The 20,160-nt window shown below is 52.0% G+C and overlaps 1 protein-coding gene across 2 annotated transcripts in view; it reads left to right on the forward strand.

The window, feature by feature from the left end:
• Positions 1–20,160, forward strand: part of PPARGC1B (PPARG coactivator 1 beta) — a 110,608-nt gene that overhangs the window by 60,737 nt on the left and 29,711 nt on the right. For both annotated transcript variants that reach the window (XR_009353792.1, XM_059174013.1), the window contains exon 2: positions 17,565–17,738. Coding sequence is in view for 1 of the 2 variants with exons in the window: in XM_059174013.1 (XP_059029996.1) it covers positions 17,565–17,738 (174 nt within the window). In the remaining variant the exon portion in view is untranslated. The remainder of the gene's footprint in view (positions 1–17,564; positions 17,739–20,160) is intronic.

Genomic DNA, 20,160 nt, shown 5'->3' on the forward strand with positions numbered 1-20,160 from the left:
TTTAGTAAGCACTTACTATGTGCCAGGTGCCAAGGATATAACAGTGAGCATTAAAAAGATGCCTATTCAAACAAATGTTTAATTACTGACTGTGATAAGCCCTAGAAGGCTCTGGACCTCCAGAAGGTGGTGAGAGGGTGTAGTAGGGCTCCTCGGGGGGCCTTTGGGGGTCTAGGAAAGCTTCCCCTGGGAAGTGAAGAGTGAAGGACAGATGGGACAGAGCTGGGCACAGCAGGTCTATGGGTGAGGGTGACGTAGCAGGCAGAGAGAACAGCACACTCGGGACCCTGTGTAGGAAAAGACCCTGGCAAGTGCTTGGGTGAAAAGAAGGCCGGTAGGGTCAAAAGTGGAGGTAGGGGTAGGTTAATACTGGGACAGGCAGGCAGGAGCCAGATCACATGGGGCCTTCCAGGCCTCAGGAAGGATTTAGGAGGATTCAGGGGCAGGCTGGGTCTTGGTGGGATCAGATCTGCATCTTGACAAGATGCCTCTAGCGACTTGTGTCCAGGAGCTTGGTGGGGTCTAGAGTTGCTGCCGTTCAGGTGTGAACTGATGGCAGTGTGGACTGGGTCATTGAAGGGTTAATTTAACCCAGTGACCCAGTGGTGAGGAAGCTCTTAACAGCCCAGAGAGGCTGCAGGAGTGCCGGCAATTGCTTCAGGATTCTTGTGAAATAGTCTTCCTAATGTTCATTGTCTTTTGAGCACTTACTCTGCACCAGACACTCCACAATGCCCTTCTCCTTAAACCCTCTTAAGAATATCATCCTCTGTTTTTCTGAGGCCCAGAAAGGTTAAATCACTCTGCTAAGATCACATAGATCAGCCCCCCACTGTCAAACATGGTCCCTGGATCAGCATCCTCCAGTCATGTGTGACCCTTCTCAGGGCTTGGCCTGAGCCCCCCCTGGCTTCCAACTGGAATGCTCCAGTGACTTTTGGTGTCATGTCCACCCTGGCCACAGGACCGGTGCACAGCCGACCTGGAAAGGCACTGTTACATGCTGGCCCGAGGGGACACAGCGAGTGGCTCTTGCTCCTCTGTCCCTCCTGGCCCTGTGGTTTCTCGCAGTGCTTGAGAGCCCTGGTGCAGGACGTGAGCAGAAACGGTCGCGTCTCCGGGTTTCACATGTCGCCTGCCTCCTGGGGATTCAGATGGTCTCTGCTGCATGTTTTTTATTTACTTTTTTTGCTGCTTTATTTCCTCTTCTGTCTTCCTTCCCCTCTGCTCCCACCCTGTCCCCATCTGTTGCTGCCCCGTGGGGGTCTTCTCCTCGCCTCCCAGATGCGCAGGCAGGACTCAGAACGGACGGAGAGGCCTTCTAGGAAGGAGAGGAACCAGCAGTTTGGGCCTGTTACGTGCTGGGCACTGGGCAGGCGCCATCTTACATAACCCTCACAGCCGTCCCTTGAGGGGTGCATGTCATTATCAGTCCTCTGCAGATGGGGATGCTGGGGCTCCAAGGATGGAGGTGCTGAACCCACGACCACATGCTACAACCTGACTCGTCATTTAAAAATGTTTGCAATCCAACCTTGAACGTGCCTATGAATCATCTGGGGCTCTTGTTTAAATACAGATTCTGATTCGGGAGGTCTGGGATTCGGCATGACAGTCTGCAGAATCTAGTAAGCTCCAGATGAAGCCAGTGCTGCTGGTCCGTGGGCCGTGCTTTGCATAGCAGAGTTTGGAGCTAGCAGGTCTTGTACATGCCCTCCTGTGACGACCACCATGAGCTCTATCCCTCTGTGGCCACCACTGTCTGCACCATTGTTCCCCCTTGTTTGCAGCTGCTGAGAGGGCATCTGAGGCTTTCTCAGCATGCCCAGCTCATCGTGGGCTGAATCTGCATGTCCCAAAGCCCCAGCTGACTGACCATGGTCTCCAATGTTGGCCAGTGTTGGAATATAGGGAAACTGAGGCTCAGAGAAGTAGAGGGACTCATTCAAGTAATGCATGTCAATAGTGCTGAGAATTTGGGCTTGTGATCTCCCAATCAGATTCTCCATTACTGCTTCAATGAGGAGTCCGCCATCTTGGGGTTGCGAGTCCAGCTCTCTTTAGCTTTCTTTTCTGTCCCCCCCCCCCCTTTGAAGATTTTATTTATTTGAGAGAGAAAGCCTGATTGGGGGAGGGGGAAGGAGAAACAGGCTCCCCGCTGGGCAAGAAGTCTGATGTGGGACTCGATCCCAGGACCCTGGGATCATGACCTCAGCTGAAGGCAGACACTTAACTGACTGAGCCACCCAGGTGCCCCTCTCTTCAGCTTTCTGTGTGACTTTTGGCAAATTATTTCTCCTCTCTGAATTTTAGCTTCATCTAATGGAAAAAATGGCTTAACCTTCATCTTGTTGTGAGGATCAGATGGGAGAAGGTCTAGTTTAGAGCATAGAAGATTCTTAGAAGCCTAAGACCTGCAGTCCCATTAGGGTGAGGGAAACACGCGGGGATGGTGGGAACTCCGCTCCCGGAGAGGTCTCACCATTCTGTGTTTGAGAGCTCCTCGCTTTCTGCCTGTTTGCCATCAGGCTTCGGTGATAATCGAGCATCGTCAGACGGTTTCCTGTTCCTAGTTGAGGCGTGTTAGTGCTTACGGCAGAAGCCCTGCTGTGGCCATGAAGCCGCGGACGGTCCCACCTCGTGGAACGCTGGAGAAGAAGGGAATGGACATGGGGGATTTATCCAGACCCCAAATCCGTTTTATGTTCCCAGTCAACAGACTTCTTTGGAAGTCAGGTCTACCTGTGGCTGGCAGGAGCCCGCGCCTCAGCCATGGGGGAATGTGGGGGGGGGGTGGTCTGCTAAACAGGGCTTCTTGGCCTCCCTCCTCCTCTGGTCCTTGCTGACCACATGACCGGGGAGGGCCTGCCGGGGCCAGAGAGAATCTGTTTCCCACCAGCTTTATCTGGGAGCCCATGGGTCTGGGTTTCTCATCATCTGACCCACTGGAAAAGGAAAGGCAGGAGTTTCCATAAGGGAATAAATGGATATGGAAGGAAACCACCCCCTCCCCACCCCCAGCAGAGGCAGGGAGTGAGTGGGAGACAGACTTTGCAGGGATCACAAGAATGTGAAGCACCGATGCCAGACTGGGAAATGGGGGCTCTAGCCCAACCCCCAGTCATCCGTCCCGCAGACGTTTAGTGAACACCCACTGTGTGCCAGACACCGGTCCAGGCACTGGGACTCCACAGAGGCCTCAGACAGTCCCTGGGTTTGTGCTGTGGGTAGCAGTCACTGTGAGCCGGTGAGTGTGTTGGGTGTTTGGAAAGGCCCCTCTCACTGAGACTGAATGCTGGCAACGTGGCAGGGGTCCCGGGTGGGAAGCCCAAGGCCCAGAGGGTTTTGTTGCAGCGAGAAAGTGGCCACTGTGCCTGTAGTGTGGAGAGGGTGGGACAGTCCAACAGATGGTGGGGGAGGAGGCAGGCCAGGACGCACTGGGCCTCAGAGTGTAGTGAGGGCTTCCGGTATTTGTCCAGGGCAGTGAGAAGTCTGGGAAGGCTTTTAAATAGGAGAGTAAGTGACTAACCCTCGCCTCAGCTCTGCCCCCTGCTCCCCTGCTCCCTGGTGATGGTGGAGAACCCCGGCCCCTCAGATGGGGCCTTGGCTCCCTCCTCTGTGGGTCTACACTAGCGGCTTAAAATCTGGCCTTCCTGAACCCAGAAGGATTCTCGAAGGTACTAGCAGGGCTTTGAGAACATTTTCCCCTCCCCATTGTTTCGAAGTCTAGTAGATGAACTTGAACAGAACAAGAAAAGCGCCCCCCCCACCTCCACCCCTAGTGTTACTGACAGGTGTGGTCAGCCCCAGCAGAGGCAGGGGGTGCTTGCCGCAGAGTTTGGTGGCTGGGTCTGAATTCACGTTCTGCTTAACAAAGTCCTGTTACCTCCCTGAGCCTTACTTTTTCATCTGCGAAATGGGGGAGTGCCCCCTTTGCTGGGGTCTCACATGCCCCTCGGGTACTCTGTGTGGTGGCCGCCACCTGCCTGGAGACTGACTTTTTAGGCTGAGGATTTAAGTTAACCTGTGAAAGCCCTCTCATGGCCCATGAAATAGTGTGTGTGCATAATAAGTCCGCATGAGTAGTATGGGGAAATGGAGAACTCATGTGCGAAGTATAATGTCACCATCTTTCTAATGCGAACGAAAGAAGTAGAAATTTGGCTTTTTATGTATTTGTGTTTTGCCAGGCTCCTCATGTTGAATTCACTCAGGGTCAATAGGAGTACGCTGGGTTGCCACTGTATGGTTTTTAGTTAATAAAAATGGGGAAAACGAACTAATTAACTGCCTCATAATCTCTCCCACTTCAAAGCCCGGGGCCCTGGTGGGCTGTGGGAGAGGTGATGCAGGGGGTTCCCCAGGGAGCCCAGCGTGGGAACTGCAGGACCAGATGGGCTGCGAGGCCCCTCCCCGCTCCCACGCTGTGCAGCAGCCCCAGCAGGGGCAGTTGTCGCTTGAGCTTGAGCTGCTGGAGCGGTGCTGAGTCATCTCAGCCACAGCGGGTCCTGTGTGTTGGCAGACGGAGCTGAGGCTGGTGTGCTGGGGGCTGAGCTCTGGCCTGGGCTCTTGGGGAGCTGACTTCAGCCAGGCTGGGGTGGTGGATCCTCAGCGCCCCACTACCTCTCCACCCACCCAGTGGTCCTGTCCCTGCTGGGAACCCCCAGGAGCCAGCCCCCTTCGTGCTGCCCTTCCTGGTGGGAGTGCTGCCCCAAGGCTCGTCGGCATGAGGTTGGGGGGCAGAGGGATGTGCAGGTTGCAGTCAACACTGGGCAGCACCAGCCTGGAGATGGGAGCTGGCACCTTGCTGGCCTGTTGAGCGTGACATTTCCTCAAATGCCACAAAGGGGCTGCCTGACCTTCACTCCCCTGCCAGGACCCCCTTTCTGCCTCCTTCTGGGTTATTTATAATGGTGCTAACAGGCAAAAGGCCTTGTCAGCCTAGCCCTGGCCCAGCTCTCTGCATCTCTCCTGGCAGCCGGGGTAGGAGACACATAAATAGAACCAAAGAACACGGACACTGTAGGACCCCAGAGAATACCTCCAGACGGAGTGTGCGGCTCCATTTTTTTTGGTTGTTGTTGTTTTAGATCTCTGGGACTTTTTAATACTTGTTTTTATTTTGTTGTGGTAAAATATGCATAACATAAAATTGCACATTTTTAAAGGGTCCACTTCAGAGCCGTTCAGCACATTCACAGGGTCCTACAAATATCACTACCATCTATTTCCAGAACTTTCCTGTCATCCCAAAGCCAGGTGCTGTTTCATCCATCCCACATAGGAGGGTGGCTGGTTTGTGCTAGCCACCCTTCCAGCCCACTGAGGAAATTCACATTTTGAGGAAACCCTGCAAAATGTGACAAGGAAGGAGAACGCTGGCCGGTTCAGGATGGCCACAACTTGATTAGAATGTCGGCAGTCACCCCTCTCTGCAGCACGGAGTGGGCAGTTTTCCCAGGGCGAGCTGAAACCCTCTGCCTTTCTTCCCATTCAGCAAGGGGGTCAGGATGGGAGGGGATGGCCTGGTTGCAGGGAGAACCCTGAATCTGCTCTAATAATCTCTTTCTCCCCCTGCCCCATTCCCCCTTTTAAAAGAAGATTTATTTACTTATTTTAGAGACAGTCCATGTGCATGAGTGCCCACGGTTGGGGGGGGACAGTGGGAGAGGGAGGGAGTCCCAGGTACACTCTACCCCCAGCATGGAGCCCGAGGTGGGCTCCGTCTTGCAACCCTGAGATCATGACCTAAGCCGAAATCAGGAGTCCACCACTTAACCGACTGTGTCCCGGGAGAGCCCTAATCCCTTTCTCTTCTTTTTAAAATTTTATCTATATGTTTGCTTAATTTTGACAGAGAGAGAGAGCATGTGCACATGCACAGGAGCAGGGTGGAGGGGCAGAGGCAGAGAGGGAAGTGGACTCCGCACTGAGCAGGGAGCCTGATGTGGGGACTTGATCCCAGGATGCCCCAGGATGCTGGGGTGGTGGCCTGAGCTCAAGGCAGACTCTTAACCAAGATGAGGCACCCAGGTGCCCCATCGCTTTCTTTTCGTAAGCAAAATTGATTCATTTAGCAAGCTTCACTTCTTTCATTATAAATAGGGCAAGGGTTTTGCAGCTCACTTTGGTGTGGAATGCTGCTTTCCTCCCGGTTGGGCCTCTCGGTACCTTTGATAAAAATTTCATAGCAGTTCCTCACATGCAGATGGCACTTTAGAGTTTTCCCAAACACATTGCCATCTGAAACACCACACTGGACAGGCATGGGGTAATTTCACAACCACCAGAGGGTACAGGTCCCTTTGTAGAGATGTGTAAACGGAGGCCAGAGTGACGTGATCCCCGTGATGATTGATCTCCCTTTGGTCACCGACACAGCTCGACAGCAGCTCACCATCTCTTCCAGGCTGGCGTTAGCGTGAGGCGAAGGAGACATGTGGCTCCAGCACCGAATTTCAGGAGATGCCAAAAAAAGTCAGTCATCAAGAGAAATCATATTTCTTTTTTAAGATTTTATTTATTTATTTGATGGAGAGAGAGCACAAGTAGGCAGAGCAGCAGACAGAGGGAGAAGGAGAAGCAGGCTGCCTGCTGAGCAGGGGGCCCCATGGGGGACTGGATCCCAGGACCCTCAGGTTCACAACCTGAGCTGAAGGCAGATGCTTAACCCACTGAGCCACCCAGGCATCCCAAGAGAAATCATATTTTAATGCAGTGTTTAAAAAGAATGAGTTGGCACCTGAATATCCATGCAGAACAGCCACCAAATCTTTATTTAAAGGCAGGAACAGGAAGAGTGCCATACAGAGTCACATAGGTGCCTGAAACAAAAGGGAAAAGCAGTATGACTAGCTCATCTTTATTTAGAATTCTGATATTTTGCTTATCATGGGGTTTTTGCATTAATTTTGATTTTTTCAGGGTGTTGTATTAGGTATGATCTGTCTTGATGATGGAGTTTTGTTGTTGTTGTTGTTGTTGTTTGGTGCCCAACGTGGGTGCCTCCCTGCCCTCATCCTAACTCTGGCTCTGATTCCACCTTCTGATTTCAGTGTACTAGCATGATAGGGGACCCACGTCCCGGCACGCCGTACGCCACAGCCTTTCCAGCACTACCAAGAGTGGCATTTGCTCTCCGCCGTCTATTTCTGTGCTTGCCCTTCAGGGACTGATAAAATGTTGCTCTGGGTCGAGCTAACGTGTTGACATGGTGAGTGTTCACGTCAGGTGGTTTGTGTGATCCGGTATCTTCATTCTTGACCTCAGAGAGGGGCCTGAAACCAGGAAAGAAAAGGAGCTCTTGCCAGTGTTACCCCCATAGAGTTGGACCAAACTTGAAATCGTGATCTGGTGACAGAGGTGACCGGGCATTTTGGCCTCGTCTTGGGGCTGTTTGGGAAAAAAATATATTCATGCTGCTTTCTTCTTACTTTCAGGCCTGGTTTACAAGGCACGGCCACACTGATCTCATTTTGTTTATTGAACACCTACTGTAGGCTGAGTATCTGCTCGATACTGGGGAAACAGCCAGGACCAAGACAGAAAGACAGACACAGGCCCCGCTTGTGGGGAGTGTCCAGTCAGGGGAGGTGACAGTGCAGGGGCCGGTCTGTGAAAACTGGGGATGAGTGGTGGAGGGGGTGGCGGCGGTGGCTTCATAACAGCGTTCGTGTACTCCACACCTCTGAACCTAAATGGTGAATTTTATTTCTGTATATTTTGCCACAATTTCTAAAAATTTTGAAGAAAAGCAGGGGGGAGGATCTCAGGGAACAGAAAGTGCTCCTTGAGGGATTGGCAGGGGGGCGACGTTCCAGGAAGAGGGAGACGGGGCCACTGCTGTGGGATACCGTGGTTAGGAGGCCCCTTTGGGGAGAGACGCTTAATCTGCGGTGGGGACCTGGGGACGGGAAGAAGCAACCAGATACCAGTCGAGTGACGATGCAAGGGAGAGGAGGGAGTCCAGGTGGAGGGAGTGGCAGCCGGCAGCGCAGAGGCCCCAGGCTGGAAACTCAAGCCCTACAACCATTCCGTGGGGGAGGTGGGTCTCAGGAGATGCCAGGAGGCTAGGTGACACCCCACAGCTAGCAAGGGATGAGCCAGAGCCAGCTCTGCCTCCACACATCTTAACAACAGATACCTGCACACGCTCCGCAGTTTACTGAGCACTTTTCCTGCCACTCGCCTTTGAATTCAAGAGCCCTTGAACTCGAGTGCATAAAATGGACTGCAGTTGCTGGCAGCACAATGCGTGGATCACTCTGTCCCTGGAACACCTTTGCTTGCTCACTCAAGTGGCAGAATATCCTTCAGCCTTTTCCTGTTTTAAAATCAAACATGCCATGCACCGCACCTCTCTGGGCTCAGGGGGGCATCCTGTGCCTTCTGAGAGGCAGCCCTGACAGGTGCCAGAAAGAACGAGATGGTGGGGCCCAGGCGTAGCTGCCAAGGAAGAGGCACCTGGGTCCCACACGGCCACCTGCCGGGGCATCCAAGAGCGGCTCCATCCACCCCAGGTGACCTGGCCTGGGCACAGCCCAAGAGACTTTGCAGATCTCTGTGCAGATCTCTGTAGGATAAGGGGCCGCTTGAAGACAACAGGGAAGAAAAAAGATGTAAGGGAGTAAGATAACACCCACCCCAGGAGACTTTCTACCTCAGTTTCCTTAGCTGCAGAATAAGAGATGAGTTTCTAGAAGTCTCTCTACAGGGTCCTTTAGCACCCTGGTTCTGTGCTGTGTCTGTAGTCCATCGTAAGGACTGGCTTCCAGTGCTGTGCAGGCAGCAAACCATGTACAATAGGCATCTTTATCTGATGGGAGTGGGAGCAGGAGCTGGGGGTGGCAGGGCTTGGTGGCGGCTGGAGAGGGGAATTCTTGGGAAGAAGTCATTGAAAGTGCAAAATGATGACACGGCGTAACGAAGCCACGTGACGCGCGTGTTATTTCCAGTCTTTTACTCTAGGGCTGCCTGTGGTGGTGCTAGTGCCAAAATCCTGGCCATCTCTTGCGTAGGTCATACCCACAGCACCAGGGTGCCGGTTTCCAGATTGGGGAGTCATTCTGTTGGATCAGGCATGTATAGTAACATAAGGGTTGGGGACAAAGTGTAGCTGACCCGCAGTTAAGCAAGCAGCCGAGCCAGTGGGTGCCCTAGAGAGTCCCCCCCTGTGTCTCTGGGGCTCTGTGGACATCAGTGGACGCTTTTGTCACAGGAGGAGATGAGATGGACAGTGTTAACGTGGCCAGTGAGTTCAGAGAGAGTTCTGTCCTTTTGCCCTGCCTACCGAAGGGCACTGGTATCTGGTCACCCTTCCCAGTGAGCGGGGTCCAGCCTGGACTCAGAGCCCAGTTTGGAGTCCTGGAACCCGTTTTGCTTTCCAGGTTGGAGAACGCACTCTCACTAGACCTTCTGTGGGTCGTCTTTACATGAAACCCTGAGCGGGCAGCTCAAGGCAGGGGTTGAGGGGCTTAACCTTGACTGTGTTGGTGGGAGGCCTTTCCAGTGGCCTGGTTTGTCTAAATTCTGGGTGTTTGCTCTTTTAAGATTGGCTCAAAACCCCTCAATTTTCTGGGGCACCTCGCTGGCTCAGTCGGTAAAGTGTCAGCCTTTGGCTCACGTCATGATCTTAGGGTTCTGGGATTGAGCCCCACGTTGGGCTCCCTACTTGATGGGGAGCCTGCTTCTCCTACTCTCTCTGCTGTTTCTCCCACTTGTGCTCTCTGGCTCTCTCTCTGTCAAATAAACAAATAAAATCTTTTAAAAAAATTTTTCCCACCTATTCTTTCTGGAGCTTCACTTTGTGTCTGTGACTCCTGAGTCTTATTTCAGAGGATGCTGTAACTACTTCTATGTGGACAAAGACCAGTTACTCTTCTTACTGTTCTCCTAGAAGCCTATTCAGGAGTTTTTTTTTTTTTTTTTTTTTTTTTTAAAGATTTTATTTATTTACTTGACAAGAGATCACTAGTAGGCAGAGAGGCAGACAGAGAGAGAAGAGGAAGCAGGCTCCCCGCTGAGCAGAGAGCCCAATGTGGGGCTCGATCCCAGGACCCTGAGATCATGACCTGAGCTGAAGGCAGAGGCTTTAACCCACTCAGCCACCCAGGCGCCCCAGGAGTTTTGAACTAATTTGGAAGACAGTGGGAAGATTAGATTTTTTTTTTTTTTTTTTTAGCGTAAGAGAGATGAATTAGTCGTAAATTTTTCATTGATAGGTGATAGAAACTAGTACATAATCTGGAAAGAGAACTTTCTCACTCCTATAACTGTGGAGTAAAGAGAATATGCTGGCTTCAGGCACAGCTGGATCCAGGTGTTTAAGTTATTTTATCAGTACTCTCTCTCTGCTTCTTGGCTCTACATTCCTTGAGCTGACTTCATTCTGAGGTAGGCTCTCTTCCCAAGCAGTGGCAAAGATGGCTGCCAGCCTCTCCAGAATTAAATTCAGCCAGCTGAGCCCCTAGTTTAAATGCTTTAGCAAAGTCTTGGTGTTCACTCTGATCTATCTCTGAACCAGGTGAAGCACTTGTTGTGGTCACCGGGTGAAGGCTTTTAATTAACCAGACTGTGCTTCCCTGGACCGTCTAGGTGGTACAAAGGGGCAACTTCCCCAAGAAAAATCAGTAGGCTGCCACCGGTAAGAAGGGGCATGGGTGGGAGACCAGCCATATAACAGAGGTGGGACAGAAGAAAACATTTGTTTAATGAAATGGCTTTGCAGGGACTTCATGAACATCTACCTTACTTCCTTCTTAGAAGGAAAGTATGAGTACAGAGTCATAGGTCCAGACCAGGCCAGTTCTAATTGATTAGTAGTGGCTACTAAGGCTCCATGTTGAGCAGGCTTGGGGCTCAGCAGAAAGTACAGTGGTGTGGGTGTTCGGTTAGTGGTATCCACCATGGTTAGGAAGGCAGGGAAGTTGACCCCACTGCCCACCCTAGCAGATCACATGGCTCGTCCGGCCATTCCTGATGGCAATTTAAAAGGGAAAAGTTGCCTCAGACCATCAAATACAGCTTCTTGTCAGTAGAGGAGGCTCTGTGCTGGCAGTAGTGCACCACCCTAACTACTGTCCTAATCTGGAGTCTCCATGATGGTGGTCAAGGGGTCTGTCAGGCTCAGTGGGGGGCCCTGCTCCCCTTCATCCCAGGCAGGTCTGGAAGGAGCCAGTGTAGTTTGGCTGTCAGGAAAAGGTTATTTCTCCCACAGAAACCATGAATGATGATAACACTGGGATCAGGGGGCTGGTGGAGGTTGAAGGAACCCAGAGTTGGAAGAGCCAGTAGGTTTAGGACTGAGGGAATGGGTCAGAAGACAAGGCCAAGCATTGACCTTCTGATATCCCCCGTTTTTCCATCAGTCAAATGGGGATGCTGGCCATCAACCATTTCCTGCATCTTGGAAAGGTACCAGTGAGACCATAGCTGTGAATGTCACTTGAAAGTCAACTGTAGGGACTGTATCTGTGACCACCATTCACGGGTGTCTGATGTATGCTAGGCTCCCAACCTATGCTGCTTTATCTTTGTAAGAACCCTATGAGACAGGATTCTTTGTATTTTTTTAATTTTATTTTTAAAGATTTTATTTATGTGAGAGGGAGAATGAGAGAGAGAGAGAGAGAGAGAGCATGAGAGGGGAGAAGGTCAGAGGGAGAAGCAGACTCCCTGCTGAGCAGGGAGCCCAATGTGGGACTCAATCCTGGGACTCCAGGATCATGACTTGAGCTGAAGGCAGTTGCTTAACCAACTGAGCCACCCAGTTAATCCTGTGCCAGGATTCTTTTTATTATCCCCCTTCTGTCAGTAGAAGCCGAGGCGGCCAAAGTTACACCCTGACCTCAAAAGATCAGCATTAAACAGCAAAGCTGGGGCCCAGACCTTTGTCTGTGCCTCTTTCCAAATTTCAGGACAGCTCTTCCCTCTCCACCTTTGTCTCCCCCTTGGTAAATTCATTCATTCATTAATTTATGAGTAAAGTGCCAGGTTCTACCTAGATACTTCCAAAAGCCTCTAGTTTCTGGATTTCAGAAACTAGATTAGTACAGAATTGTCCCGAATTGAGCAAGAGGGGTTCACAGAGTCTGTCTGTTGGATGCTCTTTTCTAGAGGAGGCAGTGAGGACCGAGAGGGCAGGTGACATAGTGAAGTGTGCACTCAGAGAAAGACGCACAGTGAGTGTGAACAGGCCCAGAACCTGACCTCTGTCACGGCAGGCTGCCTTCTCCCCCTCCTGCTCCCTTTAGCTCAGTAACTCTGACAATGTGCTTTAGGCCAGGGACTAAGCTTGGTTCGTTGATTGTAGTCAGGAACGTGGAGCCACCAATTTTTCCTGAAGATGCATTCTTTCTTAAGCAGCGAATCGATTTCCAACAAGATACACAGGCTTCCAGTGAAGCCACTTACGTGAATGTACAAAACACCATTAATCCACTGCGAGGGCCGTTTATCTCCCTGGCTTAGGGCAGCTGCAGCCTTTTCAGATCAGGCATGTGATGCTGCTGGAGGAATGGGTGCAGAAGGCCCAGCAACCAGAGGGGCATTCCATAGCAGGAGCGTAAGTGAACCAGTGGTGGGGACCAGAGTGGGACGTCTGCAGGAGGCCAGGGCACGGCACAGCCCCAGGCCTGTCCTTGTGCAGCCATGAACTTGCCGTGGGACTTAGATCTTTCTCAGCCCTTGTCCGAAAGCCCCTACCTCCCCATCAGTAAACGGGAATAAATGGTCTCGAATGTTGCTTTCCACTTTCAGAAGCAGATGCCAGGCAATGGCACAGACTTGGCAAGAAGCAAAGAGACTTGGCTTTGAATCTCAGCTTCACCATTCTGGGACCCTGGGTGCCATGGGTTGAGTTGTGTCTTCCAAAAGAAGATACGTTTGAGCCCCAACCCCCAGCACCTGGGAATGTGACCTGATTTGGAGACAGGGTCTCTATAGAGGTCGTCAAGTTAAGGCGAAGTCATTAGCATGGACCGTGATCCAGTCTGGCTGGTCTCCTTATCCAAAGGGGAAACGTGGACACAGAGGCAGGCACCCACAGAGGCAAGCCAATGGGAAGACGTGCAGGGAGCACCATCCACAGGCCAACAGTAGTGGCCTTAGCAGGAGACACTCCTGCCAACACCGGGAGCTCAGCCTCCCGGCCTCCAGACCCGGAGGATCAAACCTTCCTGTCATTTAGGCCCCCAGCCTCTGGTGCTTTTTATTTTTTTATTTTTTTTTAAGATTTTATTTATTTATTTGAGAGAGAGAGAGAGAGCATGAGAGGGGAGAAGGTCAGAGGGAGAAGTGGACTCCCTGCGTAGCCGGGAGCCCGATGTGGGACTCGATCCAGAGACTCCAAGATCATGACCTGAGCCGAAGGCAGTTGCTTAACCAACTGAGCCACCCAGGCACCCCTGTGGTGCTTTGTTACAAGCAGCCTGGGCAGACGCATACAAGGGACCAGGTCCCAGAGTTTCCCAAGAAGTGACGTGGGCACAGTGACACCAACCCTGCAAGGGTCACTTTAAGAATCCCGTATTGCGGCCCCTGACATTTGGTAATAATAAGCTCCGTGATGGCAGTGGCTGTCATTGCCATGCTGTGCCCTCCAGTACCACTAGGGGGCCTCCAGTGGAGGGCTGGGACCCAACAGCAAGGCTTTAAGTCAGTACCTTTCAAAGGGACCTGATTTGGAGACAGGGTCTCTATAGAGGTCATCAAGTTAAGGTGAGGTCATTAGCATGGACCGTGATCTGAAGCACCCCTTCAGAAAGCCTCTCTAAATATGGAGAAGGCCAGAGAAATCACTATTAATGCAGTGCTTAATGGTTTCGAGCCAGAGAGTGGCGTCAGCCCTAATCGACAAGGTTGTGAAGCTGAGGTTTTTTTATTTTTATGTCCTGGGTACACTTGGAGTATGTTGAGAAGCTGGGAATAATCAGTAAGTGCAGTAGTCATGGCCATTTTGTGGGTGTTTTATAAAGGAGGCAGCATGGTTCTGATGGGAAGGCCACTCCTGGATGACCCTGAGCAAATCCATTAGCCTCAGTTTCCCCATCTGCCAAGTGAAGGAGGTAGACCAGCCAGGCCCAGGATTCCTAAGCTGCTTTTGTGAAGGCCTGGAAGTTAGTGTAAGTTTCTTGCACGCACAGGCATTGCTCAGACGTTTATTTTATGGGCGTGATAAGAGCTACGCATAGCCCTTGTCTGATTCTTTTTTTTTTTTTTTTTTAAAGATTTTATTTATTTATTTTACAGACAGAGATTACGAGTAGGCAGAGAGAGAGGAGGAAGCAGGCTCCCTGCTGAGCAGAGAGCCCGATGTGGGGCTCGATCCCAGGTCTCTTGAGATCATGACCCGAGCCGAAGGCAGAGGCTTGAACCCACTGAGCCACCCAGGTGCCCCACCCTTGTCTGATTCTTGAAGAAGCCTCGGATGCCGAGATTGTCTGCAGTGGCTCTCTGGGACAGCCACTCAGGGCTGCTAATTCCTGGCAAACAGTTTGGGATTCTGGGACTCTGATTTTGAAGTCGTTTCTGAGCCTCAGGAAACAAGTCCTACAGATGTGGCTTCTCTGAGTGATGGGATGAGAGGGATCAGGGATGTATACAGGAAGGGCTTCCCAGAGCGCTCATTGCTGGGGGCTTTGCTGGCTAGGGAGACCCCGGCTGCCCAGAACTCCTGTGTCTCTGCTTTGGCCCTCCCTCTCACTCCACAGGCCCTCCCTGTGGCCAAGTGGTGCCTCCCAGTCCCGCCACCTGCCCCTCTCCTGGGTGCTGCACCCCCCTAACCCATCTGCCGGCTTGACGCCGGCCCCACCCCCATCACACTTGGAGTAAAACCCAAATCCCTTACAATCTCTGCCTGATCCGGCCTCCACCTGCCCCTCTGAAGGCATCCCCCCCCACCCCCCGCTCCCCGAGTTGCAGCCTCCCCCACTATTGGTCAGTGCATAGTGCTCTAGCCTTGGCCCACGCTCGGGTCTTTGCCTTGCTGGGCCCTCTGCCTGGAACGTTCCTCCGCATGTCTTCCACTGCCTGACTCCTCCAAGTCTCAACTCAGACGCCAGCTCTTCCAGGAAGCCTTTCCTGCCCCCCCCAACACAGACTTCCTTTCCCTCTGTTCTACTCCCTCAGTGCACCTGGCCTGTTTCCTTCAGAGCACGAACACAACCTATAAGGAAATATTTGTGTGTTTTCTTCCCTACCAAGATGTCAGCTCGTGAGGGAAGAAACGGGGTCTTCCATTGTCTCAGTGCCTGGCTCATAGTAGCATTTAATAAATGCTGGAATGCACTCACTTGCTTGGCTAAAATTAAGATGACTGACAACCGCAGGTGCTGGGGAGGGTGTGGGACAGTTGGCACACTCAGCACAGCCGGTAAGTGTGGACTATGGTAAAACAGTTCTGGAGAGCAATTTTTTTTCCTTTTTACAAAGTTACATACACTTACTGTATGACCCAGCCATGCCACTCGTAGGTTTCTGCCCAAGGGAGCTGAAGACGTATGACGTATGTCCACATAAAGACTTGAACACACACATGGCGGACCTGTTCACGATAGCCGAAGACTGGAAACAGACCATCTAGAACAGGCAGGACTGCAGCATCCCCACAGCCTGAAGGGACAGAGAGGAGAAGGAAGCTGAGGAACAATCCCCCCCCCGCCCCGCCCGGTGTTCCCTGGGCCAGGGCGGCTGAGTGGTAGTGACCGGTGGTAGTAGGGTATGTTGGATGGGGCCTGGGGTGATCCCAGGGATGTCCCCGGAGACAGAGACTCAACTGGGCACCCTGCTCCCTAGTCTAAGAGCAGGGGACCAGCCACTTGAGAGAACCTGACGCTGGTGCTGCCCGTGGATACAGGATTCTTGCAAAACGCCAATTAAGACATTTGACCCAAATTCGCATAAAAGCCTTTTTCCTGTGTCAAGTTGAGCTAATAATATACATTTGTTCATAATTTATGAGGCTTAGTAAGTGGGAACAATTAAGGAAGAGGCCTGTGCAAAGCCTATTTTTTTTTTTTAAGTGGCAGGCCTTTTCTTGTTCTCTAAGGCTGTTGCACCCTCTCTGCCCACCACGAAACACTGCTGTTTTTACCGGTGTTAGTTCTGACTTGTTGTTGGTTCCGTTAGCTACCGTTTACTGAACATCTCCAAGCCAGGCTGTAACATCGCCTTATTCAGTCTGAACTCTTCCGGGGGGGGGGGGTGGGGTTGTCATTCTAAGGCTGAGGCTGTTGGGCTTCAGAGAGGAGAAGAGCTTTGCCCAAGGTTTCCCAGCTGCAGAGTGGGGACGAGGTTTCAGGTCTGCCGGACCCCAAGGCCTGTGGTCCGCCGTTTCTGGGTCAGCCTCCTAGATCGGGCGATTTCTCAGTCTGCAGGGCAGCCCTTCTACTGGTCTTTGTTAGATGTGGGAGACCAGGGTCAGAAAGCCATTGCCTTCTGTTGCGTCGTTCCGGGCTTTGGCCTGAGAATCTGTATTGTTTCTAACATGGTCCCTGCTGGTCTTGACCCTGCCTGTCCCGGAACTGCACTTGGAGATACGCTGGTTCAGTCAGTGCTGTTACCACAGTCTCCGTGCCTCCCTCGTCGCCCGTCCACCACGGTCAGGTGCGCATAGAGACTTGTAGACTTTTTCCTGGACATGTGCATATATATTACTGTGAGCAAAGAATTGCGTAGTTTGATTTTTCTCTTTTACACATGTGACATAATAGTCTACTGGTTCTAGTCTATAGTTTAGTTTTTATTTCCATTTAATGTGTCTTGGAGAGCATATATACTGCTGCCTCATTCTTTTCAGAGGCACCGTGGTATTCTGTGCTTCAGGTGACTATAGTTTTATTTACCTGTTGTCCTCGGATGGGTGGTCTTCCACGTTTTAGACATTACACCTGGTCCTGTGAAGTCCCCGAGAACATGGATGAATGTTTCTCCAGAACATCGTCATTCCTCAATAATGTCAGCCATTCGGGACGCCTGAGTGGCTCAGTGGGTTAAAGCCTTTGCCTTCTGCTCAGGTCATGATCCTAGGGTCCTGGGATCGAGCCCTGCATCGGGCTCTCTGCTCAGCGGGGAGCCTGCTTCTTCCTCTCTTCTGCCTGCCTCTTTGCCTACTTGTGATCTCTCTGTCCAAAAAAAAAAAAAAAAAGTCAGCCGTTCTTATTGCTGGTTTTTTTTTTGTTTCATTATTGATAATTGCGTTCCAGAAATCCCCTTTCAGGTGGGGACAGTAGTGTAAATGAGGATCTATTTAAAGCTTCTAATGAAGTTTTCAACACAATAGTTCTGTTAAGAAGAGAGAGGTGCTGTGGGGAAAAAGGGCTTTGAGGGATGTGTAGGAGAGCGAAGGAGGAGGGGAGAGAACAGCAGGCAGAATTTGTATTGCCAGGGCCTGGCTTCATTTGACCATTGCTGGAGGGTGGGACATCTCTTGGTCACGTGGCAAAGTCAGGCCTTGGCCTAAGAGCTGCCAGGGTTCCAGGCTGGCAGCACCATGAGTAAGAAGGGTCCATGCCCGAATCCAGCCAGGCCCAGCTCTGACTCACCTCCTTTCCTTCCTGTCTCCTCAGGGTGGGGGGTCCGGGGAGGAGCAACTCTGCGCTGACTTTCCTGAGCTTGACCTCTCCCAGCTGGATGCCAGCGACTTTGACTCAGCCACCTGCTTCGGGGAGCTGCAGTGGTGCCCAGAGAACTCGGAGACTGAACCCAGCCAGTACAGCCCCGATGACTCCGAGCTCTTCCAGGTATGTCCTCCGAGCCTCAAGGTTATCTCTGCTCCTGAAAGGGTCTCCCTGCACCAGGGTCTCGCTGCACCACCTCTTCTGCATTTGCTCATGCGAAGAAGTCCCATCACCCCACAGCTCTTGGGACCCTGCCTCTCATCTGGGATCTGCCGTTGATCTAGGGTGGTTCTCACCTGCTCGCCGGGCCTGTTACCACCTCTGCACAGGGAGGGCTGGGAAGAGCTGCTCTTGCTATGCCCCTGCAGTCAGAAAGGAGCCCCCCAAACCCCGAGACTTCCCTTCTGTGTATTGTCTCACTGACTTCTCATCCCTGCCCTGTGAGGCAGGCACGATGATGAGCCCATTTTATAGATGAGGAGACTGAGGCTTGGGGAAGTTAAGTCACGTGCCTAGCACAATTCACCTAGTCAGTATCTGAGCTGGATGCAAACCCAGTTGGCCTCCCTCCTGAGCCAGGGCTTTGTAACCACAGCGATGCCATAATGGAGATGACTCACTTGGATAGAACAACTGCGCTGTGGCAGGATTGTCCCTGTTGTGTCTGTTAACTCATTGAATTCTCTTAACAACCCTTAGAGCGGGTACAGCTGTCTTCATTTTTCAGTTGGGGCCTAGAGATTCTTTGAAAAGAGGCAGAGCCAAGAACTGCTGTGCCTATCCATGCCTTTCCCCTTGCACACTCTGCGTCCAGTCTCGGGGGCCTGTGATGGGCGACACATCCTTTAAGAAGCCCCCGAGTACGAAATACTATGATATCTGGGATTTGCTTCAAAAATAGAGCAGGCTCTGCGTGCATTTGCAGGTTTGGGTGTGTTGGGGAGGGTAGTAGGTGAAATAAGTTGAGTGATGGGTGCAGTCAGATTTATTATTCTTTCCTTGAAATCCCTCCCCCATAAAGACTGGTGGGAGGAGGCTCGCCCTGCCCGTCTGGCCGTATGATCATATTGCCGTGTGTCAGGTGTCACGTGTCGGGTGTCGTGCTCGTGTGCTGTGAGCGTTCTCTCGGTCCTGATGCATTGTAGCGCTCCTTCTAGAAAGGGAAGCTCCTTCCATGTGTCAGGCACTGTGCTGTCTACAGTCTAGAGAGAAAACTGACCCTAGCTCCGCCAATGCAGAAACTGCGGTCATTGTAACGTGCGCACAGAAGAAATGTGCCAGGTGTGAGAAGGGGTTCTAACGACCGGGTGGTCAGGAGAGGCCTCTCTGAGGATGAGATGGAGTAGCTGTGTGAAGCTCAGGAAGCAGGACAGAGCTCTCCAGGCAGAGGAAGCAGCAAGGGCAGAGCCAGGGAGCAGGAAAGCTTGCTGTATTGGGCAACAGAAGAGCTGGTGGGTAGTAGAGGAACATACCAGGGTAGAGTCAGAAAGCTAGGCAGGGGCCAGATGCTATGCAGGGTATTGTGGGCCGTGATAAGGAGTCTGGATATTTCCCAAGTCCTTTCTAACCTATAAAAAAAGGACTATTAATGACCATTTTACAGGTGATGAAAGTGAAACTCAGAGAGGTTACGTAACTTGGCGCCAGGTCACACAGCTAGGAAAGATCCAGTGAAGACTTGAACTGAGGAAGCCGTACCTCTTGGTACTGTACGACCTCTTTGCCAGTCCTGTGCAGAGCAGCAGGGCTGGGCTTCAGGTCCGACTATGTCCAGGGACCTGCATTCTTTATTTGAACAATAAGGATGAGACCTATGCTGTGCTGCTTTCTCCCTGAGACAGGGCTAACTTCCAGGAAATGCTTTCAGGTCATGGAGAGCTGATGATGAGAGGTTTAAAGGGTCCATGGAGACCACCGCCACCTGAACTGTGCAGGCCCCTACTTCTCAGGTTGTCCAGACCCACCAGCAAGCCCCTGCCAAGATTCCCACTATGTGTGTGAAGTGGTCTTGGGCACAAGTGAGCCTGTGTGGCCCTGGGGCTCCCAGCCCAGTGAGGAAGGCATACCCCTTACAGATGGACAGCATCCTGGCCAACCTCTGCTCCCCCAGCCCCTCCCCTGTCAGGGTCTGCACACCCCACCTGCTCTCCCTAGCCCAGGCCGATTCTGCCCATTACCCATGGATGAACCCCTGTGTGTGGGATTATGGGATCGGTGCCTGCCCCCCAACGCACACAACGTCATAAACCCCATGACTATGGGGACTACGATGGCACTGGGCACTCTTATATCCCTGGGCTCTTCACTTGTGGAGTGCAAGCCTGGCACTTGCTCCGGCCTTAATAAATAGCTCTCAAGTGACTAAATCCTTCAAGGCCCAGCTCTCCTGTCGACCCCTTAGGCAGTTGGTGAGCTCCTGTCCTAGGCTCCCATCTGCATGCGTGCACACGGGCGTGCCTGTGTCTCTGTGTCCTTTAGATGGTGAGTTCCTTGAGGACAAACAGCATTGGCTTCATCTCTGGGGCCCTCACATGTCGTAAGGACT

Source organism: Mustela lutreola, chromosome 5 (genome assembly GCF_030435805.1).
Source record: "Mustela lutreola isolate mMusLut2 chromosome 5, mMusLut2.pri, whole genome shotgun sequence".
In the NCBI taxonomy this organism is placed as follows: domain Eukaryota; kingdom Metazoa; phylum Chordata; class Mammalia; order Carnivora; family Mustelidae; genus Mustela; species Mustela lutreola.